The sequence below is a fragment of the Balaenoptera acutorostrata genome, chromosome 2, assembly GCF_949987535.1.
Source record: "Balaenoptera acutorostrata chromosome 2, mBalAcu1.1, whole genome shotgun sequence".
Classification (NCBI taxonomy): domain Eukaryota; kingdom Metazoa; phylum Chordata; class Mammalia; order Artiodactyla; family Balaenopteridae; genus Balaenoptera; species Balaenoptera acutorostrata.
The window spans coordinates 125,717,835-125,744,343 of NC_080065.1; the positions used below are offsets into that span (position 1 = coordinate 125,717,835).

A 26,509-nucleotide genomic window follows, 5' to 3' on the forward strand; every position below is an offset into this window, starting at 1 on the left:
TAGCCAAATACTATGGTCCTTTGTTTATGAATTTGTTAGGTAGTATCTGTTGCCTAGTGTTTAAGAGTTATATGGCCTGTGTTTGAAACCTGGCTTTGCCATTTATTAGCTGGCAGAAGTACTTAACCTTTCTGATCCTGTTTTTCTATCTGTCTACAAGTATGTTAACCTCCCTGGTTAGACACTTTTTTTTTTAATATAAATTTACTTTATTTATTTTATTTTTGGCTGCGTTGGGTCTTCGTTGCTGCACGCGGGCTTTTCTCTGGTTGCGGCGAGCAGGAGCTATTCTTTTTTTTTTTTTTTTAGAGAAATTCACGTTCTTTTTTATTTATTTATTTATTTATTTATGACTGTGTTGAGTCTTCGTTTCTGTGCGAGGGCTTTCTCTAGTTGCGGCAAGTGGGGACCACTCTTCATCGCGGTGCGCGGGCCTCTCACCATCGCGGCCTCTCTTGTTGCGGAGCACAGGCTGCAGACGCGCAGGCTCAGTAATTGTGGCTCACGGGCCCAGTTGCTCCGTGGCATGTGGGATCTTCCCAGACCAGGGCTCGAACCCGTGTCCCCTGCATTGGCAGGCAGATTCTCAACCACTGCACCACCAGGGAAGCCCCAAGCAGGAGCTATTCTTCGTCGTGGTGTGCAGGCTTCTCATTGTGGTGGCTTCTCTTGTGGCGCACGGGCTCAGTAGTTGTGGCTTGTGGGTTCTAGAGTGCAGGCTCTGTAGTTGTGGTGCATGGGCTTAGTTGTTCCACGGCATGTGGGATCTTCCCGGACCAGGGTTCGAACCCATGTCTCCTGCATTGACAGGCGGATTCTTAACCACTGCAGCACCAGGGAAGCCCCAGACATATTTATATACTACAGACATATATAGGTATATAAATATGTACTCATGATTATATATACATGAGTACTCATGTTCATGTTTGCATACATATACATACATACATTTAGCAAAATAAAGATCATACTGTTTTAAATCTTGTGGTTTTCACTTAATTTTATGACTGTTTTCTTATGCCATTAAATATGCTTCAAACACATTGTTCTTAATCACTGCATAGTGGTCCATTCTGTGAATGTACAAAATGTACTTACCAAATCCCCTATTGTAGTTTTTTTCACTTCATTTCTGGAATTTTAATTAATGCTGCAATGAACATTCTTGCACATTTTTGTCTGGCATTCAGATAATTTTTTAAGGATAGATTTTTTTTAAATGGAATTACTGGGTCAAAGGGCATGTGCTTTTTAAAAATAAATTTATTTATTTATTTATTTATGCTGCATTGGGTCTTTGTTGCTGCACATGGGCTTTCTCTAGTTGCAGTGAGCGGGGGCTACTCTTCGTTGCAGTGCGCGGGCTTCTCGTTGCAGTGGCTTCTCTTGTTGCGGAGCACAGGCTCTAGGCGTGTGGGCTTCAGTAGTTGTGGCACTCAGACTCAGTAGTTGTGGCTCTCGGGGTCTAGAGCTCAGGCTTAGCAGTTGTGGTGCACGGACTTAGTTGCTCCGCGGCATGTGGGATCTTCCTGGAGCAGGGCTCGAACCCATGTCCCCTGCATTGGCAGGCGGATTCTTAACCACTGCACCACCAGGGATGTACGGCATGTGCTTTTTAAAGCATTTTGATATACATTTCCAAATTGCTTCCCAGAAAGGTTGTGCATATTTTATTTGGTAAGAAAATTTAGAATTAACTTGATTTGAAATTAGAGGGTTGCATGTTTATTTTCGTAAGTTGATTTTGCTTATAGTATTCATTTCAACAAATATGTATTGAATAACTACTATGTACAAGGTATTCATAGGCTCAGAGGATAGAGCAGTGAACAAATGGCTATGATTCCTAACCTAATAGAGTTTTCCTGTCTAGAGCACTTAGGATATTTGACAGTGGATTAAATCTTCTTTAGTTTGTCAGAATTGAATATATTAATTGGAAGAGAGGAGAAACGATACTTTAATGACCTATTTATGCTATCTAGCCTTTTTACTATCTACTCCTGCATACATCTTCCTAGGGGCTATGTTGATGTACTTGTTTCATTTTAAAAATGCTGCTTTTCAGGCTCTGTGGTAGGCACAGAAGATTCATTGCTCTCCAGGAAACTTGAATCTGGTGTGTCTGGGTTATATCTGTAGTCGTGTCTGAAGATAAGCAGATAGTCCGGAGGCTCCCTCAAAGTCCCTCCCCATAACCCCGTTTCTACAATAATTTATTTGGTTACATTTGAATTCCAAATCAGAAGTCATATTACCTTAAATTGCTGTTATTCTAACAATATTAAGATCAGCTTCATGGATATTGCATCTTTAATTCCTAAACAGGTTGAATCATTTATTTTGGACCAAGAAGATCTGGATAACCCGGTGCTGAAAACAACATCAGAGATATTCTTATCAAGTACTGCAGAAGGAGCAGACTTACGCACTGTGGATCCAGAGACACAGGCACGACTAGAAGCATTGCTGGAAGCAGCAGGTACTTTATTTTTTGTTTTCTCTTTTTCATCTTTTTAAAAGACTCCAGGGAATACCCTGGTAGTTCAGTGGTTGGGACTCTGCGCTTTCACTGCCAAGGGCATGGGTTCGATCCCTGGTAGGGGAACTAAGATCCTGCAATCCGCGTGGCATGGTTGGAAAAAAAGAAAGACAAAAAAAAAAAAACCCAAGACTCCATCTCTATACAAAGTTATAAAAGATTATCCCCAAATTATATATATTATATAAAATTTGAAATCTGTAGAATTTGTTTTTTTTTTAATTTCCTGAAGAAAATGTTCACATTTTATGTTTAAAAAATTCTTGGTTGAAAGTTCTCAGTGAGTGATTTCTAAGCTCAACACTAACTTTTTTTTTTTAATTGAAGCATAGTTGATTTACAATGTTGTGTTAGTTTCAGGTGTACAGCAAAGTGATTCAGTTTTACACATACATATATTCTTTTCCATTATGGTTTACTACAAGGTATTGAATATAGTTCCCTGCTATACAGTAACATTAACCATTTTTTAAAAATTTATTTATTTAATTTATTTTTAGCTGTGTTGGGTCTTCCTTGCTGCGCGTGGGATTTCTCTAGTTGCGGCGAGTGGGGGCTAGTCTTTGTTGAGGCGCGCAGACTCCTCATTGCGGTGGCTTCTCTTGTTGCGGAGCATGGGCTCTAGGCACGCAGGCTTCAGTAGTTGTGGCACGCGGGTTCAGTAGTTGCAGCTCACGGGCTCTAGAGTGCAGGCTCAGTAGTTGTGGCGCATGGGCTTAGTTGCTCCATGGCACGTGGGATCTTCCCAGACCAGGGATCGAACCCATGTACCCTACATTGGCAGGTGGATTCTCAACGACTGTGCCACCAGTGAAGTCCCAAGACATATATAGTATGTTAGGAATGTGTTTACTTTGATGATTCTTTTTATTCCTTTAACTTTCTCCTCTTATGAAAAAGCATAGGTAAAATTTATAGCAGATTGACTTTTAGTCCATCTAATGTGTCTTTTTGGAACTGACCGAAACTTAAAATTAGATTGAACAAAACAATTTAAGTATCTAGCAGAAGATGGTTTTAGAGCAGACGGTTTAATTTAAACCTTTTTTAAAAAAAGGTTCCATTGCAGGGGGCAGAGGTTCGATCCCTGGTTGGGGAACTAAGATCCTGCGGGCAGTGCAGTGTGGCCAAAAAAAAAAAAAAAAAGATCACATTAGTAATTGCTTTGGTGTCCCTCCCTTCTTTGGATTTATTGTGAGTCTCCTACTTGTGATTTAGGGATAGTCTATATAAGATTCCTGAAATAGGAGTGCCATGGCCACCCCATATATATATATATATATATATATTTTTTTTTTTTTTCCTGTGCTTTCGAACCAGCTTAGAGCAGAGAGAAATGTGGAGAAAAGGCATTTTTCTCCATGTCTTCTCTGGACTAAGTTACTTTCCTTCGCTAAACCAAGCTTTGTTTATTGGTGATAGTACATCTCCTCTCTAGTTTAGGCTGACATTTCACTCATACTGTGAGTACTACTCCAAGACCCCTAATTGAGGATTTTAAACCTATTTCTCTTTTTTCTGGCCACCTCATGAGTCTCACTCAGAGATGGCTCTTTTCTGGTACATTGAGCATTTTTCTTTAGGTTCATGGTTAAGTATAAGTACTTATATACTTATACCTTATACAAGATACCTTAGAATTGCTTGCTTTTCTTACCTATACTGTGAGAGAGAAAATAAACCTTGAAAATCATGTCTTCCAGGAGGTGTCAGAAATTACTGAATTTTAAAATTTTGTGTGTTTTGACAATTTAAACTCCAGGCATTGTTGGATATGATATTTATCCAAAGAAATTGTCAGATGTTTGTTAAAATGATGTACTCCTTTGAAGCCCTGTGCAAGTCAGTTGGCTTAATGAATACTTCTTTTTGTGCATTAGTATTTTCATTTGCTTTTTGGACATTGTGTTGAGCCTGTAACATTTAAGACTTATGCATTGTTTTCAATTATGAGAATGTGTTAGACGTTACTAGGCTTCTTACGAAGATAGAATTCTTAATGCTATTTTAACCAAAAAAATTGAAGTTGAAAATATTTTTTTCTTTAAGATTCTTTGAGATTTTTAAAGAAAATTAAGAATTAAAGAAAATTAAGAATTTTTAAAAAGTCTTTTCTAAATTATAAATAATATATAAAATAGCTAAAACAATATGAAATGTATTAAGTAGATTGTAAAGCCTGCCCATTGTAAAGGTTTACATATACTTCCAGACTTCCCCTTGTAGTTATATAAATACATGTATATGTTTGAATATACATGATTTTTTAAAAAATGAAATTAGATCATATTATAGAAATTATAATTTTCTTTTTTTCACTTAATTTATTGTGGCCATCCTTCCATAACAGGATATGTTGCTCTTTCTCCTTCTTTAAAGGGTAAGATAATATTCTGTTGCTTGGATGCACCACAGTTTATTTTACCAATGGCTTATTGAAGGATTTTTACGTTATTTCCAATTTTTTTGATATCACAAATAATGCTGTAGTTCATAGCCATGTATATCTATAACTTTACTTGCTTGTGCAAGTATCTTCATGGGACAGATTCCTAGAAAGTGATATTGCTGGGTCAGAGGACATTTTTGCATTCAAAATTTTGATAACTTTTATCAAAGTGGTCCCTCAAGTTTATGCCAGTATACATTCCTATCAACAGCTTTCCTCAGTCTTCTTTTGGTCAATTTCATAGTTTGTGTTCATTCAATATTATCAATGAGTTGTGTGGTAGCTCTTTATAAATATAAATTCATTGGGTGTTAATTTTTCCAGTTTTTATTTTGCCTTAACTTTATTTATGGTGTCTTTAATTATATAGAAGTTTTTATTGGAATTAAAAATGTTTAATATCACATTTACTAATTTTTTACTTTATAGCTTTTGTGATTTGGTCTCATGCTTAGAAAAACCTCCTCTACATCAGCAATAGAAAAAGACTACATAGTATAATAGTACTTTTCAGATTTCATTTAAGTCTACCTGGTATTTATTTTTGTAAATGGTGTGAATTTGAGATCTTACCTAATTTTCAAATAACCAGTTTCTGAACAATATTTATGAAATAAGCCCTCCTATCTCCACTGACTTGAAATGTCACCTTTATCATATATTGAATTCACAAATGATCTAAGTTCTTTTTTTGTTTGCCTCTATTATATATCCTTGATAGAATTATCTTTTTTCTTTGCAAGTATCATACTATCATACTGTTGTAATTGGATAGCATCACAATATATTTTTTATCTTATTGGGCAAGTTCCCCTTCCTTTTTTTTGGTTCTATAAAATTTTATTGACTGTTTCTCATTTTCAGCGGTAACAGGTGGTGATATTATCAACAAAATTTTGTTGCAGTAGTCACTGATTCCTCACTGAATCTAGAGAAAAAGATTTATTGGCAACTTAGACTTACCATATTGTGAGCTCTGTAAGGACAGGAACTATGTCTTATTCCTGTCTGTCCCCCTAATGTCTGGCACATCATAAGCACATAGTAAATACTAAATATGAGAATTAATTTATTTTAATTTACACTCTTGCCCCAGAAAATGGTTCTAGGTGGCTATTCAATCAAAGGAAGAAACTGTTGGATTGTTTGTTGTAATATTACAGAATAGCCCCTTCATTACTACTGAAAATAGATAGGATCCTATACTAGAGATCTTATGCTGTGATTGTACTTTGATAGAAATCTCATTCATTCATTACAGTAAGCATCATGTTAAGTTACGTTTGGAGTTAGGTAGAGGACAAATTAGTATTATGTGCACTGTAAAGATGAAAAGAGTAAAACATAGGTGTTATGCAATGGCCTTTTGACACTAGTGACAAAATTGAAATTATCAGCCTTGCATAATGGAGATTATGCCATTTTGCCCTAGAGAATAGTGTTTAGAAATGTAATTACAGTTTACACATTTATGCTTTTTCTTTCCCCGAACTGATTGATGCACACTGAAGGAATTGGCAAATTGTCAACTGCTGATGGTAAAGCCTTTGCAGATCCTGAGGTACTCCGAAGACTGACATCTTCAGTAAGTTGTGCTCTGGATGAAGCTGCTGCTGCACTGACACGGATGAGGGCGGAAAACAGCCACAATGCAGGACAAGTAGACACGTATGTGTTTAATGACTTCTGCTGGGTATTCAATTCAATATCTGGTTTTCATTTCTAAGGAAGTTACTTATTCTGAAGGTTATAGTAGGAAACTCTAAACTGACTACCTGAGTAATAATAAATGAAATGGGTTGTTGATGCAATAATCTAGGTCCTTGTTACTCAAATATGGTCCATGGACTAACAGCGTCAGCATCATAGAAACTCAGAATTTCAGACCCCATCTTGGATCTATTGAATCAGAATCTACCTTTGAACAAGAAACGTGGGCTATTTGTATGCACATTAAAGTTTGAGATTCACTGATTTTGTTAGTCATTCTGCAGTAAAAATTTTACTTAGATTTTTACCTTCTATTTCATCTAGTCACCTCACTGTTATCAAATAAAATTTTAAGACATAGGATTATATCCCAAATGTCTTTGGGAATCATTACATTAGTTTAAAAAATTGTGCATCTAATGCTGTATAAAGTTCATTTAAAATTTAATATGACAGTATGTTAGGACATTTTGAAAGATAAAAACGACAGCTGTTTTCATATTTATTTATTGCCTTTCTGGCTTGGTTCACATACATGAAAAATTAGTATTGCAAACAAATATTCAAATAATTTTCTTCTTACCATATCAGCATTTTTCTATATATGACTAACTGTATATATTTAATGTAATTCGTTATCATAGGACCTTGAGTCTTTCTTTGTTGGTTTTGTTTTCAGTCGCAGTCTGGCGGAAGCTTGTTCAGATGGGGATGTGAATGCTGTTCGTAAATTGCTAGATGAAGGCAGAAGTGTAAATGAACATACAGAAGAAGGAGAAAGCCTGCTGTGTTTGGCTTGTTCAGCTGGGTATTACGAATTAGCACAAGTAAGCAGAAATAATCTTTAGTGATCAAAATTGTGGAAGGGTTTTGATGTTTTGTTTATTTTTATCATTAATAAAAGAAATTATCATTAGAGGCCAAGGTCTTTCCTTTTTGGCAGTAGGTAAAATAGAAACTGATACATAATTAATTTTTGTTGTCTGTACATGCAACTTGGCATGGTCCGTTTTTTTCTGCCGCTTGCTTACTCAAAAATAGTCCTAATGAATAAGAAAAACATAGAAATAATAATAATAATATTTTAAACTTGCCTTTAGAAATAATATACAAGTATAATGAAAGATATTGATTTATTTTCATTTCATCTAGATTATCCCAACTCTTTTAGTTTGTTTTTTTTTCCTGTTAGAGCAATTTTGGGAAATAACCATGTGTTTACCAATTAGTTTCTGTCTTGTGAGTATAGTTTTGCTGTTCTCTTGCTAGATAATCCTGAGCATAACACTAATTCTTTGACAGGAGCAGTTAAATTGTATAATTGGATGGTTAATGTGATTACCTACTTTAAGATTACTAGGTAATGGTATTGTAAAATATAACATCTAACCGGGTGTTTTGAGCAGTGAACATTGGCATATTTTCCCAAAAGGTGATTATTTTTTATTTTTCCTTGCCTCCACTCTAAATATCTTCCCAGATTCAGTATATTCTCTAGAAGTAATATTAATAGTAAGAATTGACAGTTTCTCTCTGTGTGCATATGTGTTTTAAAGGTATTGCTTGCTATGCATGCTAATGTTGAAGACAGAGGGAATAAAGGAGATATAACCCCCCTAATGGCAGCATCCAGTGGAGGTTATTTAGATATTGTGAAATTATTACTTCTTCATGATGCAGATGTCAACTCCCAGTCTGCAACAGGTATGTGGATAATGATGTGTTAATTTGAGGAAAACAAATTGATATAAATAACTATAACCTGAGAGATAAAAATTTGATTCCTAGGGAAAACTGGTTGTAAACATACAGAAAAATCATAGCCCTTGTTTAGAATCTCTGAGTAAAATATAGATTAATTTGATATCTTTAAAAGTCTTTGAAACACTCTTACATTCTATTTGGTCAAGATTGACAGTTTTTTTGCTGGGGACAATTTCTTTTTTGCCACAATGATATATAATGTACAAAGAGGCAAATTTATGAACTGTATCTTTCACAATTTTTTATCTCATTTAAATACAACTCCCTTATATAGATTAACCTGAGAGTCAAAACCCTATAGAGTTTTTTCTGTCAAGTGTACAGAATGCATTTACTAATGAGATATTCTGTGGCAGCATGAAAGCTACTCTAGTAAGGTTCTTTATAAGCCTCGGTCATTTGTCTTGAGTTATAGGTGTACATTTAGTAATGAGATTCCTTGGATTTAGTGAGGCAGGCACATGGTTTAAAATACAATTTCAAAAATGAAAGCATATCAGTCTTCCATACCATTAAGTATATATTAAATGTAGCCTAATTTATTTTTTAAATGACCATGACTTCTTAGAAAGGATTGTAGGTTACTTTGCTGACCACTTTGTCTTAGTCATAGTAATATTAATATCCTCCATGTCTGAGACTGTTAAACAGTTGAATTCTGAACAAATTGGGTTTGAAATGATAGTTTTCTTGCTGAACCTTTAAAACAGTCTTCTTCAATCTCATACTGTTGGGATGGTTAAACCATCTCCCTACTCCCTTTAATAAATAAAAGTCCTCAAAACAAAATCAGGAAAGGAATAAGTGGCAAGTCAGGGAATAATGACCTTTTAAATAAATTTTTCTTTTGAAGGAATTATGCTGAGGGGGATTTATATCTGTCTCCCTGGGTCTCATAAATGTAGACTAAATGAATAAATGTATAAAGATAAAGGAGAGGTAAAAGAAAATTAAGAAATGAATATACATAGAAAGAAAATGTTAAGTGTTTCTAAGTCGTACAGTGTTGAAAGAAAAAGCAGTAACTTTGAGTGGTACATTAAAATATTTTATATTAAAATATGTTGAAAGTGATTTTTCAAGATGGCACTTAATCTTATTGTACAAGCTAAGGAAATATGGAGAGAGATGAATTGGTTTGTTTATAATAAGCCTTTTAATTAGTGAAAAAATTAAGATGATGCTTCTAACCAATACAACAAAAAAATGAGATAATAGTTCTAGTGGTTTATGTAAGGTAATTGAAGAGATAGAACTAGAGCAGTAGTATAATCGTAATTATATCAGTTTTATCATAATTTTTAATTTCTTTTTGTTCTTTTTTAGGAAACACTGCACTAACTTATGCCTGTGCTGGAGGATTTGTTGACATTGTGAAAGTGCTACTTAATGAAGGCGCAAATATAGAAGATCATAATGAAAATGGACATACCCCCTTAATGGAAGCAGCCAGTGCAGGTCATGTGGAAGTTGCAAGAGTTCTTCTAGATCATGGAGCAGGCATCAACACTCATTCTAACGAATTCAAAGAAAGTGCTCTTACACTTGCATGCTACAAAGGTACTCTATAAATATATATATGTTTATAGGGGTTTTTTCATAGCAACTTTGAATATTTAAATATTTGAATATTGAGTATTTGAGTTAATTTTATATTTCTTATACTTTCCCTGTACAATAAAATTATCTAGCTTCTAAGAGATTATACAGAAAGTCCATTTTAGTGTGTATTTCCTAAAGTATAGTTTCATAGTATATGTTTTTTTATTATTTTAATTCAAATTTATTCAGCTAGCTATAAGGTCAACCAAAACTCTTAGCACAGACTTAGAGGGTTTCCATTCTTTAATAACTTTTGTTTTATATGATTTTTTCCTACCTTTATTTTAAAAATAATACACACTCAAATAATAATAATCACACTTGATATAGAAAACCTGAAAAACACAGAATAGTGTAAAGAAGTTTTACAATGACATGTAATGCTACCATCTAAAGATTTAAAAAGCATGTAAACAATATTTTAGTATATTTACTTCTAGTTTGTTTTTTAAGTACATTTATAAACAAATATATATACACTTGACTCTTACAACATGGTATTGAACTGCACAGGTTCACTTATACACAGACTTTTTTTTTTTTTTTTTTTAATTGGCTGTGTTGGGTCTTCAGTTCGTGCGAGGGCTTTCTCTAGTTACGGCAAGTGGGGGCCACTCTTCATCGCGGTGCGGGGACCGCTCTTCATCGCGGTGCGCGGGCCTTTCACTATCGCGGCCCCTCCCGTTGCGGGGCACAGGCTCCAGACGCGCAGGCTCAGTAGTTGTGGCTCACGGGCCCAGCTGCTCCGCGGCATGTGGGATCTTCCCAGACCAGGGCTCGAACCCGTGTCCCCTGCATTAGCAGGCAGATTCCCAACCACTGCGCCACCAGGGAAGCCCTACACAGACTTTTTTCAGTCCAAAGTTGGTTGAATCCTCGGATGTGGAACTGTGGATACGGAGGGCCAACTGTGAAGTTATGTATGGATTTTTGACTGCACCCTAACCCCCCACATTGTTCAAGGGTCAACTGTATATATACATTTTTAAAACTAAACAATCATACTCTCACACTATTTTATAGTCTGCTTATTTTACTTAGCAATACATCATGAACATATCCCCATCTCAATAAGTATTTTTGTAATACAACTTTTGATAGACACATGGTATTTCACTATTTCAAAAGGAGTAGATTTGGCTGCATATGTCACAAAACCTAAATTAATAATGATTTGAACAAAAGAGAAGCTTATTCTTGTTTATAGAAAACAATTCTGGGAATTCCCTGGCCATCCAGTTGTTAGGACTCTGTGCTTTCACTGCCGAGGGCCCGGGTTCGATCCCTGGTTGGGGAGCTAGGATCCTGCAAGCAGTGTGGCGTGGTCTAAAAAAATAAAAAATAAAAAAGATTAAAAAAATAAATAAAACAATTCCAAGCATAGGCTATCTAGAGCTAATAAGGCAGTTCCATTGTTATCAAGATCTCAGCATTCTGTTTTTCTGCTCCACCATCTTAGTATGTGGTTTCTATTCTCAAGGTTACCTACTACCTATAATCAAAGATGGTAGCTAGGGCTCCAGCAATCCATATTCTAGGAAGGATGAAGAGGGTAAGGGCAAAGTGAGGAATGCCTTCCAACTTAGTAAGCTACCTTTAAGGAGTCTTCCTAGAAGTTCTGCCTTATAAGTCCCTTTTACATCTCATTGGCTACACATAGCAGCAAGGGAGGCTGGAAAATGTAGTCTTTTAGTCAGGAATGTTGCCACTGAGATGAAATCGGGAGTTCTGTTATTAAGGAAAAATAAGAGAATGTATATTGGGTAGGAAACTAGCAATCTCTGCCAAATACATCAAATGGATGCACCATAATTGCCTATTGTTGGACACTTGAATTGTTCCCAGTTTTTCACTATTATTAAAAACACTGTGATAACATCCTTGTGCAGACATCTTTGCCTAATCTCTGGTTATTTCCTTAGGATAAATTCCTGGAAGTGGAATTGCTGGGTCAAAGGGTATGGACATTTTTAAGGCTTTTGATACATATTGCCAAATTGCCTTCTAGAAAGGTTGAACCAATTTACACTCCCACCAGCAGTGTTTGAGAGTGCCCTTTACCCCACCCTACACCCTCACCAACACTGGGTATTATCATTCTTTTTAATATTTGCCATTTTGATAGTAAAAAATGGTGTCTTATTTTAATTTGCAGTTTTTTAGTAGGAAGGTTTAATATTTTTTCATCAGTTTAATATTCATTTTCACTTCTTTTTTTGAATTACCATTTCATGTCCTTCATCCATTTTTCTACTGGAGTGTTTGTCTTTTTTTTGTCGACTGTTATAAGGCTTTTTATATACTAAATGTATCAAGAGGGTTGAAATTACTTTGAATGGAGTTTTCTCTGCCTGCTCATTGCCACAGTGAGTTTATGGTTATTATTTTAAAGCTCTTTTTCTGAAAAATATGATCCAAACATACTTTACCTGGCATTCTATTTGATTTCAGTGTTTTGATTTATATTTTATACAGAGTAAATCAAAGAATACGTATTATTACTTTATTGCTTTACTTGAATTAATGTGCTTTGGACTAATTCAATCTTTAAAACCTAGATAAGACCTTGACGAGAGCCTGCTTATTATTTTGGATTGGCTTTGTAAAATTGTCATTGATTTCTTTATTGAACGCAAAATAAGTTCTCTTGTAAATTTTTGTATAGACACCTGAAAGAAAAAGATTCCCTATTTTAATACTTATATATTAAATCGATAGTTCTTGAGAAATATAGTTTTAAAATTTGTGTTCTTTTTTTTTAAAGGCCATTTGGATATGGTTCGCTTTCTGCTTGATGCTGGTGCAGATCAAGAGCACAAAACAGATGAGATGCACACTGCCTTAATGGAGGCTTGCATGGTAATTTTAAGTTGCACTCACATGAGATTTTATGGGAAAAAAGGGTCATATGTGTTTTAGCCTTTGAAAATTATTTTTATTCTTTTGGAAAAATCATTATTATGAGATGGTAAAGATCTTGAATATTTTGTACATTATCAGAGAGGGAAGGGGAAGTGTATGATGTTTTGTTTATCTTTTGATGGTAAATCTGTTAATGTAGGAAATCATACAAAAGGCAGGCTTGGCTATGTCATTTTCAACACACTGATGTACTTTTATTTTCTTCCCAGTTTTTTCATTATGGTAAAATACACATATCATAAAATTAACCGTGTTAACTATTTTTGAGAGATATTAAGTATATTCATAATGTTGTGCAACCATCACTACCATCCATTTTCGGAACTCTTTTCATCTTTATAAAACTGAAACTATATCCATTAAACAGCAACTTTCCATTCCCCACTTCTTCCTATCCTGATGATCACCATTCCACTTTCTATCTTTATCATTTTGACTACATTAAGTGCCTCATATAAGTGGAATCATACAATATTTGTCTTTTTGTGACTGACTCATTTCAGTTAGCATGATGTCCTCAGGTTCATCCGTGTTGTAGCATATGTCAGAATTTCCTTTGTTTTTTAAGGCTACATAATATTTTATTGTATGTACCACATTTTGCTTATCCATTTAACCACTGATGGACACTTCCATCGCCTCCATGCTTTAGCTATTGTGAATAATGCTGCTGTGAACATGGGTGTACAAATATCTGTTTGAGTCCTGTTTTCAGTTCTTTTGGATATATACCCAGAAGCGAGATGGCTTGATCATATGGTAATTCTATTTTTAATGTTTTGAGGAACCACCACCATACTGTTTTCCACTGCAGTTGTACCATTTTATGTTCCCACCAGTAATGTACAAGGGTTCCATTTTCTCCACATCCTCACCAACACTTGTTATTTTCTGGGTGTTTTTTCTTTTTTTTTTTTTTTAATTTTTCTTTTTTTGGCTGCGATGGGTCTTTGTTGCTGTATGTGGGCTTTCTCTAGTTCAGCTGAGCAGGGGCTACTCTTCATTGTGGTGCACAGGCTTCTCATTGCGGTGGCTTCTCTTGTTGCAGAGCACAGGCTCTAGGCACATGGGCTTCAGTAGTTGTGGCACACGGACTCAGTAGTTGTGGCTTGCGGGCTCTAGAGCGCAGGCTCTGTAGTTGTGGTGCATGGGCTTAGTTGCTCCGCAGCATGTGGGATCTTCCCAGACCAGGGCTCAAACCCGTGTCCCCTGCATTGGCAGACGGATTCTTATCCACTGTGCCACCAGGGAAGTCTCCTTTTTTTTTTTTTTTTCTGATAGTAATCATCCTGATGTTTATAGTTTTGATTTTCATTTTCCTCACTGTAGTTTTGATTTGCATTTCCCTAATGATTAGTGATATTGAGCATCTTTTCATGTGCTTATTGGCCATTTGTATATCTTCTGCAGAAATGTCTATTCAAATCATTTACCCATTTTTTAATTAGCCTGTTTTTTGTTGATGAGTTTTAGGAGTTCTTTATATATTCTGGATATTAATCCCTTATCAGATATATGATAAATATTTTCTCCCATTCTGTGGGTTGCCCTTTTACTCTGTTGATAGTGTGCCCGTTTATGCACAAAGTTGTTTGTTGTTTTTGTTTTTCTTTTTTTTTTGTTTTTGTTTTTCTTATTCAAAAGTTTTTAATTTAAGTTCAATTTATCTATTTTTGTTGTTGTTGTTGCCTGTGCCTTTGATGTCATATCCAAGAAATCATTGCCAAATCCAATATCATGAAGCGTTAGTCCTGTGTTTTCTTCTAAGAGTTTTATAGTTTTAGCTCTTATATTTAGGTCTTTGATCCATTTTGAGTTAATTTTTGTATATGATGTTAGGTAAGGGTTAAATTTCATTCTTTTGCATTTGGATATCCAGTTTTGCCAGCATCAGTGTTGGAAAGACTGACTTCCCATTTGAATCATCTTGACACTTGCCAAAAATCATCTCACCAATCATTTGACCCAGGTTTATTTCTGGGCTCTATTCTGTTCCATTGGTCTGTATGTTTGTCTTTAAGCCAGAACGACAAAGTTGTGATTATTGTAGCTTTGTATAAGTTTTGACATCAGGAAGTGTGAGTCCTCCAGCTTTATTTTTCTTTTTCAAGATTGTTTTGGCTATTCAGGGTTCCTTTAAATTGCATATGAATTTTAAGATGGTCCTTTCTATTTCGGCAAAAAACTCCATTGGGCTTTTTATAGAGATTACATTGAATCTGTAGATTGCTTTGGGTAGTACTGACATGTTTTTTTTGGCAGGGGGGGCTGTGTTGGGTCTCGTTGCTGTGCAGAGGCTTTCTCTAGTTGCGGTGAGCGGGGGCTACTCTTCATTGTGGTGCGTGGGCTTCTCATTGCGGTGGCTTCTCTTGTTGCAGAGCACGGGCTCTAGGCACACGGGCTTCAGTAGCTGTGGCACACGGGCTCAGTAGTTTTTTTCAAATGGAACTTTTACAATTTTAAAAAATTAATTAATTAATTTATTTGGCTGAGTCGGGTCTTAGTTGCAGCAAGTGGGCTCTTTGCTGTGGTGTGCGGTCTTCTGTCTAGTTGTGCGGGCTCAGTAGTCGTGGTGCATGGGCTTAGTTGCCCTGCAGCATGTGGGATCTTAGGTCCCTGACCAGGGATCAAACCTGCATCCTCTGCATTGGAAGGTGGATTCTTAACCACTGGACCACCAGGGAAGTCCTGATCATGTGGTTTTTTTCCCTTATTCTGTTAATATGGTATATTACATCAATCAGTTTTCATATGTTGATCCATCCTTGAACGCCAGGAGTAAATCCCACTTGGTCATGGTGTATAATCCTTTTAACGTGAGTTTAAGTCTTACCTCCTCTTTAATTTTGGGGGGAAAAATTTGAGAAGGATTGGTGCTAATTCTTCCTTAAGTGTTTAGTAGAATTTCCCAGTGAAGCTATCAGGTCCAGGGGTTTTCTTTGTTGGGAGACTTTTTATTATTGATTCACTCTCCTTATTAGATATATGTCTATTTACATTTTTTACTTGTTTGTGATGTAGCCTTGGTAGGTTTTGTGTTTCTAGGAATTTGTCCATTTCTTCAAGGTTATTCAATTTGTCAGTATATAGTTGTTCATAGTACTCTTTTATAATCCTTTCTAGTTCTATACTATCGGTAGTAATATCCCCTCTTTCATTTCTGATTTTAGTAATTAGAGTCTCTTTTTCTTAGTTATTCTAGCTTTGTTGATTTTGTTGATCTTTTTAAAGAACGAGTTTTTGGTTTCATTGATTTTTCTCTCTTGTTTCTTATTCTTTATTTTGTTTATCTCTGCACTAATCTTTATTATTTCCTTCCTTCTGCTAGTTTTTTTTTTTTTTTTAATTTCTTTCGTGTGAGGGCTTTCTCTAGTTGCGGCAAGTGGGGGCCACTCTTCATCGCGGTGCGGGGGCCGCTCTTCATCGCGGTGCGCGGGCCTTTCACTATCGCGGCCCCTCCCGTTGCGGGGCACAGGCTCCAGACGCGCAGGCTCAGTAGTTGTGGCTCACGGGCCCAGCTGCTCCGCGGCATGTGGGATCTTCCCAGACCAGGGCTCGAACCCGTGTCCCCTGCATCGGCAGGCAGATTCTCAACCACTGCACCACCAGGGAAGCCCCCTTCTGCTAGTTTTGGTTTAGTTTGTTCTTTTTTTTTTTCTTTCTTTAATTGGTTTCTGGTTTGTATGATTTCTTAACCTGATTCTAGATTTAATACAATTATGATTAGGTATGTTTTTGGAAAAGGACAGTAACATGTAACCCTTAAGTAATGTATTTGGCTTTAGAGTTATTACTGATAAAACTCTAGTTTTGGAGATAACAGACATCTTTCTAAAGTTTTTGTAGCTTCATATTAAAACCTTATAAAGCAAATTGACTAATATAATCTATGGATAACGTAGAATGCATTTATTTGCTTCTTTCCAGGATAACCTAGAATTAGATTTATCATGCAAGCACTTATTACCTTTAATGCTGTTAACATAAAATCTTTAGGTTAGAACCTTAAGTCAGTCTCTTTATTTCATAACTGAAAGAACTGAGAAACAAAGAAATTGGGTAATCTTGTCCCAAATCATGCAGTTAGATAGTTAGATAGCAGATGTTGGAGTCCTGGGCACACCACAATCAATTGTGTAGGTTGTGCAACAGTATGTGGTAGCCCTTTCTAAGTCTAGGTCTTCTTTCCTCAGCTGAGTGTTTTTGCCACTAACATTACCCTGACTCTTATTTAAACCAAATTTTAAAAATAAGAATATTCGTTAGAAAAATAATAGAAAAAATTTTGACACTAAACATGAAATATTTTACATATGCCAATAATTTTTTACTAACAGTTGCAAAATCTATTTAATGTAAATTTTCTGTTGACAGCACAAATTTTCAAAATAAACATGTTTCAAAGGATATTACTTAGCAAATATATTCTTTTGTTGATAAAACAGTGCTGGATTCCAAAAACGTATCCAACATATTTGGTCATAGATCAGTTCAGGAACCATTTTTCTTCTACATCTGTAAGCACTTAGATATCATAGATATATGTATATCTACGAAGCATACATCAAATTCAAAGAAATCAGAGCAATCTGAGTTTTTAAGACAGGTTTAATGACAAGAAAATTACCTGGAAGTACAAATGTTTTTTGAGATGTGATTAAGTAAAGCACATTTTTGCCTGTGTTCCTTCCAATTGTATATTACTGCATAACAAATCACTCAAAACATAGTGGCTTAATACAAGGGCCATTCATTATTTTTTATGATTCTGTGGGCTGATTGGATGGTTATTCTCTTATTCTCTTTCTTTTCTTTTTTTTTTTTAAATTTATTCATTTATTTCTTTTTGGCTATGTTGGGGTCTTTGTTGCTGCATACGGGCTATCTCTGGTTGCAGGGTGAGTCGGGGCTACTCTTCGTTGCGGTGCTAGGGCTTCTCATTGCAGTGGCTTCTCTTGTTGCAGAGCAGAGCTCTAGGCGCGCCGGCCTCAGCAGTTTTGGCTCGTGGGCTTTAGAGCACAGGCTAGGTAGTTGAGGTGCATAGGCTTAGTTGCTCTGTGGCATGTGGGATCCTCCCGGACCAGGGCTCAAACCTGTGTCCCCTGCAGGGGGATTCCCAACCACCGCACCACCAGGGAAGTGTCTGCTTTTTAAAAATTAATTTTTATTGGAGTATATGTTATTCTCTTTCAATGCATTGTTTAATTTTAAACGTTTGAATGTTTCAAAATTTTCCTGTTGTCTGTTAATGATTTCTACTTTGATTACATTCTGATCAGAGAACACACTCTGTATGATTTGAGTTCTTTAATTCTTGAGGTTTGATTACCATGAGTAAAATAGATAGCTAGCGGGAACATGCTATAGAGCACAGGAAGCTCAGCTCAGTGCTCTGTGACGACCTAGATGGGTGGGATGGGGGGTAGGGTGGTAGGGAGGTCTAAGAGGGCGGGGATATATGTATACATATAGCTGATTCACTTCATTGTACAGCAGAAACTAACACAACGTTGTAAAGCAGTTACACTCCAATAAAAAAAGAAAGTAAACACCATAAAAAAAATTCTTGAGGTTTGTTTTATAGTCAGGATGTGCATATATATTCCATGGGCATTTGAAAAGAATGAATATTCTGCTTTTGGTCAGTGGAGTGTTTTATTAAGACCTGTTGACAGATGGTGGAGTTCTTCTACATCCTTTCTGAATTTCTGTCCAGTTGTTCTAACAGTTGTTGAGAGGGGGTGTTGAAATCTCCAACTATGCTTGTGGATTTGTCTATTTCTTCTTCTAGTTGCTTCACTTTTCCCCCACATTTTGGAGCTCTGTTGTTTTGGTACATGCCCCTTTTTTTTTTTTTTTCCTCATCCATTTTCTCAATTTTTTCCCTCTATTTTTTTGGATATATCTAGTAGTTATTTTGAAGTTCTTTTCTTCTAACTACTATATTTGATTCACTTATGGGTCAGCTTTTATTATTTTATATCTTGATGATCAGTTACTTTTTCTTGCCTCTTAATATGCCTAGTAATTTTTTTTTGGAATCCGTATGGTGGATGATACCTTTTCAAGGCCCTGGATTATCCTGTATTCCTTTTAAGACTGTTAAATTCTGTTCTAGCAGGCAGTTAAATTACCAGTGAATCACCCTGATCTTATTGAGGCTTAATTCAGCATCACTTTTACTCCTAGGTCCTTACTCTTTGGTCTTAAAGATGTTCACTCTTCGTTTAGGATATATTTCCTTGGGCCATGGTTTGGAAGATGCCCAAAGAGAAAAAGTTAGAGTGAATGGAGGCTAAACAATACACTTGTTAATAACCAAGAGATCACTGAAGAAATCAAAGAGGAAATCGAAAAAATACCTAGAAACAAATGACAATGAAAACACGACGACCCAAAACCTATGGGATGCAGCAAAAGCAGTTCTAAGAGGGAAGTTTATAGCAATACAATCCTACCTCAAGAAACAAGAAACATCTCAAATAAACAACCTAAACTTACATCTAAAGCAGTTAGAGAAAGAAGAACAAAAAAACCCCAAAGTTAGCAGAAGGAAAGAAATCATAAAAATCAGATCAGAAATGAAGGAAACAATAGCAAAGATCAATAAAACTAAAAGCTGGTTCTTTGAGAAGATAAACAAAATTGATAAACCCTTAGCCAAACTCATCAAGAAAAAAAGGGAGAAGACTCAAATCAACAGAATTAGAAATGAAAAAGGAGAAGTAACAACTGACACTGCAGAAATACAAAGGATCATGAGAGATTACTACAAGCAACTATATGCCAATAAAATAGACAACCTGGAAGAAATGGACACATTCTTAGAAAAGTACAGCCTACTGAGACTGAACCAGGAAGAAATAGAAAATATAAACAGACCAATCACAAGCACTGAAATTGAGACTGTGCTTAAAAATCTTCCAACAAACAAAAGCCCAGGACCAGATGGCTTCACAGGTGAATTCTATCAAACATTTTGAGAAGAGCTAATACCTATCTTTCTCAAACTCTTCCAAAATATAGCAGAGGGAGGAATACTCCCAAACTCATTCTACAAGACCACCATCACCCTGATACCAAAACCAGACAAAGATGTCACAAAGAAAGAAAACTATACGCCAATATCGCTGATGAACATAGATGCAAAAATCCTCAACAAAATACTAGCAAACAGAATCCAACAGCACATTAAAAGGATCCTACACCATGATGAAGTGGGGTTTATCCCAGGGATGCAAGGATTCTTCAACGTATGCAAATCAATCAATGTGATACACCATATTAACAAATTGAAGGATAAAAACCATATGATCATCTCAATAGATGCAGAAAAAGCTTTTGACAAAATTCAACACCCACTTATGATAAAAACCCTCCAGAAAGTAGGCATAGAGGGAACTTACCTCAACATAATAAAGGCCATATATGACAAACCCACAGCCAACATCATTCTCAATGGTGAAAAACTGAAACCATTTTCACTAAGATCAGGAACAAGACAAGGTTGCCCACTCTGACCACTATTAGTCAACATAGTTTTGGAAGTTTTAGCCACAGCAATCAGAGAAGAAAAAGAAATGAATCCAAATCGGAAAAGAAGTAAAGCTGTCACTGTTTGCAGATGACATGATACTATACATAGAGAATCCTAAAGATGCTACCAGAAAACTACTAGAGCTAATCAATGAATTTGGTAAAGTAACAGGATACAAAATTAATGCACAAAAATCTCTCTTGCATTCCTATACACTAATGATGAAAAATCTGAAAGAGAATTTAAGGAAACACTCCCATTTGCCATTGCAACAAAAAGAATAAAATACCTAGGAATAAACCTACCTAAGGAGACAAAAGACCTGTATGCAGAAAACTATAAGACACTGATGAAAGAAATTAAAGATGATACAAACAGATGGAGAGATATACCATGTTCTTGGATTGGAAGAATCAACATTGTGAAAATGACTCTACTACCCAAAGCAATCTACAGATTCAATGCAATCCCTATCAAACTACCACTGGCATCTTTCACAGAACTAGAACAAAAAATTGCACAATTTGTATGGAAACACAGAAGACCCCGAATAGCCAAAGCAATCCTGAGAAAGAAAAATGGATGGAGGAATCAGGCTCCCTGACTTCAGACTATACTACAAAGCTACAGTAATCAAGACAGTATGCTACTGGCTCAAAAACAGAAATATAGATCAATGGAACAGGATAGAAAGCCCAGAGATAAACCCACACACATATCGTCACCTTATCTTTGATAAAGGAAGCAAGAATATACAATGGAGAAAAGACAGCCTCTTCAATAAGTGTTGCTGGGAAAACTGGACAGCTACATGTAAAAGAATGAAATTAGAACACTTCCTAACACCATACACAAAAATAAACTCAAAATGGATTAAAGACCTAAATGTAAGGCCAGACACTATCAAACTCTTAGAGGAAAACATAGGCAGAACATTCTATGACATAAATCACAGAAAGATCCTTTTAGACCCACCTCCTAGAGAAATGGAAATAAAAATAAACAAATGGGACCTAATGAAACTTAAAAGCTTTTGCACAGCAAAGGAAACCATAAACAAGACAAAAAGACAACCCTCAGAATGGGAGAAAATATTTGCAAATGAAGCAACTGACAAAGGATTAATCTCCAAAATTTACAATCAGCTCATGCAGCTCAATATCAAAAAAACAAACAACCCAATCCAAAAATGGGCAGAAGGCCTAAATAGACATTTCTCCAAAGAAGATATACAGATTGCCAACAAACACATGAAAGGATGCTCAACATCACTAATCATTAGAGAAATGCAAATCAAAACTACAATGAGGTATCACCTCACACCAGTCAGAATGGCCATCATCAAAAAATCTACAAACAATAAATGGTGGAGAGGGTGTGGAGAAAAGGGAACCCTCTTGCACTGTTGGTGGGAATGTAAATTGATACAGCCACTATGGAGAACAGTATGGAGGTTCCTTAAAAAACTAAAAATAGAACTACCATATGACCCAGCAATCCTACTACTGGGCATATACCCCGAGAAAACCATAATTCAAAAAGAATCATGTACCACAATGTTCATTGCAGCTCTATTTACAATAGCTAGGACATGGAAGCAACCTAAGTGTCCATTGACAGATGAACAGATAAAGAAGATGTGGCACATATATACAATGGAATATTACTCAGCCATAAAAAGAAACAAAATTGAGTTATTTGTAGTGAGGTGGATGTACCTAGAGTCTGTCATACAGAGTGAAGTAAGTCAGAAAGAGAAAAACAAATACCATATGCTAACACATATATATGGAATCTAAAAAAAAAAATGTTCTGAAGAACCTAAGGGCAGGACAGGAATAAAGATGCAGACGTAGAGAATGGACTTGAGGACACGGGGAGGGGGAAGGGTAAGCTGGGACGAAGTGAGAGAGTGTCATGGACTTATATATACTACCAAATGTAAAATAGATAGCTAGTGGGAAGCAGCCGCATAGTACAGGGAGATCAGCTCAGTGCTTTGTGACCACATAGAGGGGTGGGATAGGGAGGGTGGGAGTGAGATGCAAGAGGGAGGAGATATGGGGATATATGTATATGTATAGCTGATTCACTTTGTTATAAAGCAGAAACTGGTGCACCATTGTAAAGCAATTATACTCCAATAAAGATGTTAAAAAATAAAAATATATTTTATAAAAAAAAAAAAAAAGGGAACATCTCAGATGCTCCCTTCTTTAAGTTATCATAACCCTAGCCCTAGCTTGGTTGCTGTCCAGTGCCTCCAGTTGTTTTCTTTTTTCCTCAGTTTTTATAGTTGTTTATGATAGAGAGTAAGTCCAATCCCAGCTACTGCTCAAAGGCTAAGACTAAAGTCTTAGAATTAAAAAAAAATTCTAATAATGATATTAGGCCTTTAAGAGTAGATTATTCTTTTTTAATTTCTTATTTTGTTATTCTTTTTTCCTTTTTTAGAAATAATATTGTTCATTAACATAAAAAAAGTGCTTAGTACAATTCCTCTCTAAGGTCTGTACTCAAGATATGTTAGCAGAGTATATATAAAGACTCTTCAAAAATTAAAGTAAATTCAAGCAAAACAGTTTCTTGGGAGCCTAGAGAAGCTGGGCGCAATAATAGTTCCCTGATCTGTGGGCATTCATAAACCCTTATTTTCTTTTCAATTAGATTTGTATATCAAACACCAAGTAACTCAATACAGGAATTTGGTTAAGATATATTTTATCTTACATATATTTGAAGTATTAGTAAAACTAAAATTTTAATGTGAAGTCATTTGTTTTTGACATCATGTCAGAAGTGGTTACAGCTAAGTTAGTCATTTAGTTAAGTATAATGAAACTCTAGATGGATACTGAAACCTAATATTTAATTAAGGTTTCTTTAATTAATTCTTTAGTAAAAGAATTGCCCAACCATATAGAACCTTATTTTTGTACTCAGTCTTTACTTTTCATTAGCAATATTTGGGTCATTTTTGAAATAAAGAACAATACCATTTGTCTTTATATGCACAACAGGAGTTAAGGAGTTACATAAAATTTTGAAGCAGAGAATTTGAAACTAAAGAAATGTATGTATGATGATAGAGGGATAGAATGGATACGCTCTATGAGAATATTTTATTGTTAATTGCCTTACTGTCTATGCACATGGGCTCATGGTAAAATTATTTACTAGTGAATACGACTTACTTTTACATCTTTGTAAAATTCTTTGCCTCATTACAAGTTAGTGATGAGAAAAAATATAGGGTAGTATCAGTCCACAGGGATTTACCTTGGTGACATAATCCCAAGTGGTAATGACTTCACAGAATTTGTTGTTATTTTTTGCCAAATCTTTTTTTCTTTTCTTTTTTTTTTTTTTAAAGAGGAACTTTATTAATTAATTAATTAATTTATTTTTGGCTGTGTTGGGTCTTCGTTTCTGTGCGAGGGCTTTCTCTAGTTGCGGCGAGCAGGGGCCACTCTTCATCGCGGTGCGCGGGCCTCTCACTATGGCGGCCTCTCTTGTTGTGGAGCACAGGCTCCAGATGCGCAAGCTCAGTAGTTGTGGCTCACGGGCCTAGTTGCTCCGCGGCATGTGGGATCTTCCCAGACCAGGGCTCGAACCCGTGTCCCCTGCATTGGCAGGCAGATTCTCAACCACTGTGCCACCAGGGAAGCCCCAAATCTTTTTTTCTTAAATAGATCTAACACAGTTTCTACACTTAAACATGACACCTAAGTTTGAGGCTATAGCTATATTTGACCTTGGCTGTAGTATAAACAGTAATTATTTTATTTTGAGTTACTGTTGACTATAGATTTAACAATTTTTTGAACTTCAAAGAATGTGGAAATTCAAAATTATTTGGAGTTGTAACCGTATCTCACAAGTCTGATTCTTGTGGAAAATTTTGGGCTTGCTCAAAAGTAAGGTAAAATAATTTTAATGGACTTTTGGTAAGACAGATTTCAAAAATTGTTCAGATGGTCATGGTAATATATATGCCTCTAAGCTGCCTCTCCTTTTTTTTCCTCTTGTCTTTCCTCAATCTCTTGCTTTTCTTCTCCCACTTAAAAAATATCAAAACAAAACAAAAATTCCTTTCTTCTTGTTTTACTTCTGAAAATCTGCAGGATGGACATGTAGAGGTGGCACGTTTGCTTTTGGATAGTGGTGCTCAAGTGAATATGCCTGCAGATTCATTTGAGTCTCCGTTAACGCTAGCTGCCTGTGGAGGACATGTTGAACTGGCAGCTCTACTTATTGAAAGGGGCGCAAATCTTGAGGAAGTTAATGATGAAGGATACACTCCCTTGATGGAAGCTGCTCGGGAAGGACATGAAGAGATGGTGGCACTACTCTTAGCACAAGGTAAAATAGTTTTACTTCTTTAATTAAAAAATCCATTTCCTTTGGTTTTTTGTGTCAGTATCCCTGAAGTTTACTACAACTAAGATATTTTTTGCATTGATGATAAAATAAATTATCAACACCCTGGAAAGAACCCCAGAAGCAGAGAAAAGATAATTATCACAAATCAGAACACTTTATTGTAAGTCTTTTGTAACTAGTTTTATCTATTTTCATGCTTTCCTCAGGAGCAAATATAAATGCTCAGACAGAAGAAACCCAAGAAACTGCTCTGACGTTGGCTTGCTGTGGAGGATTTTCTGAAGTTGCAGACTTCCTGATTAAGGCAGGGGCTGACATAGAACTTGGCTGCTCCACACCTCTGATGGAGGCTTCTCAGGAGGGACACCTGGAGTTGGTTAAATATTTACTGGCTGCCGGTATGTGGCTTTAAAAACGCCTTTTAGAAAAAGACTTTTATATTGCTTTCATAACTTTAACAATTAACCATAACTTTTTCAACTTTCTACAAAAGTTGAAAGACAGCTCCATAATTTAACTCTCTTCTTAGGCTTTTAAATCTCCAAAAATGTCATTTTTTTTAAAAGGTTTCTTAGAGTTATTAATGTTTGCTTGGTGACTATAAGGCTTCCTGTTGACCTCTTTCCATTGAATGTTTGTGGCTTTTGAGGGGAGAAGTTAGTTCCTCCTAGTGTCTGTTAATAAGAGGAGGTGGGGATGACATAGAGGTTATAATTTGATACCCTTAAGCCTGTTCATTTCTTGACATTTCTGACTTCTCAAAAAAAATAAGAAAGAATGAACGAACAAGTGGGAATCTTTTTTTTGGCAGAAGTATTTAGTTTTTTGGGTTTTTTTGTTTATTTGTTTTTAAATATTTATTTATTTGGCTGCATTGGGTCTTAGTTGTGGCATGCGGGATCTTCATTGCAGCGTGAGGGATCTTTGTTGTGGTGCGGGCTCTTCGTTGCGGCATGCAGGCTTCTCTCTAGTTGTGGCGCGTGGGCTCCAGAGCGTGCGGGCCCAGTAGTTGCGGCACATGGGCTCTCCAGTGTGGCACACAGGCTCTAGAGCACGTGGGCTTAGTTGCCCCGTGGCATGTGGCATCTTAGTTCCCCGACCAGGGATCGAACCCGCGTCCCCGCGGAAGGTGGATTCTTAACCACTGGACCACCAGGGAAGTCCCAGAAGTATTTAGTTTTAAAATAATTTGTGCTTTATATATTGTTAACCAGTGGTAAGAAGTAAGTTTTTTTACATAGAATATTTGTAGTTTTATATAGAGCAAGTTAAGGATATATCAGAAAAAATTGATCCAGATGTAAACCTTTATATATCCCTTAGAAATAGTATAAAATTTTTTATCCATATCTAATAAGTTGTTTAAAACTTGACATATAAAGAAATTAATACATAAAGGAAAATAAAATATTTAGCAAAACTTTATTTATCCTTTACTGTTAATATTAATTTGATTATAGCCCAGCATCAATTATTCCTTTGAATTATTATTGCAATAATTTCTTAATCCAGATCATTAATGGTTTGGATGATTATTTAGATTTTGAACCAATGCACAAACCAGCCATACAGGCTGACCTCTTCCTTGACTCAAATA

General features: G+C 35.9%; 1 protein-coding gene across 4 annotated transcripts in view; it reads left to right on the forward strand.

Annotated features, from left to right (window-relative positions):
* ANKHD1 (ankyrin repeat and KH domain containing 1) overlaps positions 1 to 26,509 on the forward strand; it is a 115,979-nt gene that overhangs the window by 22,404 nt on the left and 67,066 nt on the right. For all 4 annotated transcript variants that reach the window (XM_007194088.3, XM_007194089.3, XM_007194090.3 and 1 more), the window contains exons 2-9: positions 2,332 to 2,485; positions 6,506 to 6,662; positions 7,384 to 7,531; positions 8,261 to 8,408; positions 9,795 to 10,028; positions 12,835 to 12,929; positions 24,654 to 24,891; positions 25,119 to 25,310. In XM_007194088.3, the coding sequence (XP_007194150.1) occupies positions 2,332 to 2,485; positions 6,506 to 6,662; positions 7,384 to 7,531; positions 8,261 to 8,408; positions 9,795 to 10,028; positions 12,835 to 12,929; positions 24,654 to 24,891; positions 25,119 to 25,310 (1,366 nt within the window). The remainder of the gene's footprint in view (positions 1 to 2,331; positions 2,486 to 6,505; positions 6,663 to 7,383; positions 7,532 to 8,260; positions 8,409 to 9,794; positions 10,029 to 12,834; positions 12,930 to 24,653; positions 24,892 to 25,118; positions 25,311 to 26,509) is intronic.